The sequence below is a fragment of the Octopus bimaculoides genome, chromosome 19 (assembly GCF_001194135.2).
Source record: "Octopus bimaculoides isolate UCB-OBI-ISO-001 chromosome 19, ASM119413v2, whole genome shotgun sequence".
In the NCBI taxonomy this organism is placed as follows: domain Eukaryota; kingdom Metazoa; phylum Mollusca; class Cephalopoda; order Octopoda; family Octopodidae; genus Octopus; species Octopus bimaculoides.
This window is the reverse complement of record NC_068999.1, coordinates 4,084,426-4,085,142: the sequence shown is the minus strand read 5'-3', so window position 1 is coordinate 4,085,142 and position 717 is coordinate 4,084,426. Positions and strand designations below refer to the sequence as shown.

The following is a 717-nucleotide window of genomic DNA, read 5'->3' as shown; positions in this document are numbered from 1 at the left end:
TATATATATATATATATGCTCATGTATGTGCGTTTGAGTATTAGGATATATGTATTGAAAAATATACTGAATGCAATTGAGAGAGAAAAAAAATGGTTACAAATTGGATGGAATTAGTTGAAGCCGTGAGCAAAACTGAAAAATATTAGTATTGGAATAAAACCATTATTTTTTTCCTTTCTGTTTCTTTCAAGTAAACAGTCTCTATTTTTGCATTGAAAACTCAAAGAAATCTCAGCAATATCTTCCATATTTCACTTTCATTCTTCTTTCAAACCAACAGAACCGGTACGGCGCTTCTCTCTCTTCTCATCTTGAAATTTCAAGAGAGCTTGTTTCGTCAAGTAACTCTCTCTCAACATTTGGATTTTCACAATATATGGTACATCTGGAATCATGGCTGCTACTAGCCATGATAATAGCATGACGACATTCTGGAAACAGACACAAAAAGAGACGGATTAATTATAAAAGAATTCTTAAATAGTTAAAAAAAAAAAAAAACCAGTATGTTTCTTCATTCTAACAGGGTTTTGGTTGTGAATTACATCAGATCAAATGTGGGACCAACCCTTATCAAGTTGACCAGCAATACATAAGGAGTCAGCCAAATGACTAGGTGTAGGCCCTTAGAATAAATTAAGTTAGATCAGCTCTGGAAGCTGACAAAACACTGGTCAGTTTATACAGTGCTCCCACCACCTGCCATTGATGAAC

At 34.0% G+C, this 717-nt stretch overlaps 1 protein-coding gene across 1 annotated transcript in view; it reads right to left on the bottom strand.

Annotated features, from left to right (window-relative positions):
* Positions 1-6: 6 nt before the first annotated feature.
* The window catches only part of LOC106884053 (anoctamin-4), a 120,452-nt gene continuing 119,741 nt past the window's right edge, over positions 7-717 (bottom strand). The window contains exon 25 of the mRNA XM_052974885.1: positions 7-434. Within this exon, the coding sequence (XP_052830845.1) occupies positions 261-434 (174 nt within the window). The 3' untranslated portion in view covers positions 7-260. The remainder of the gene's footprint in view (positions 435-717) is intronic.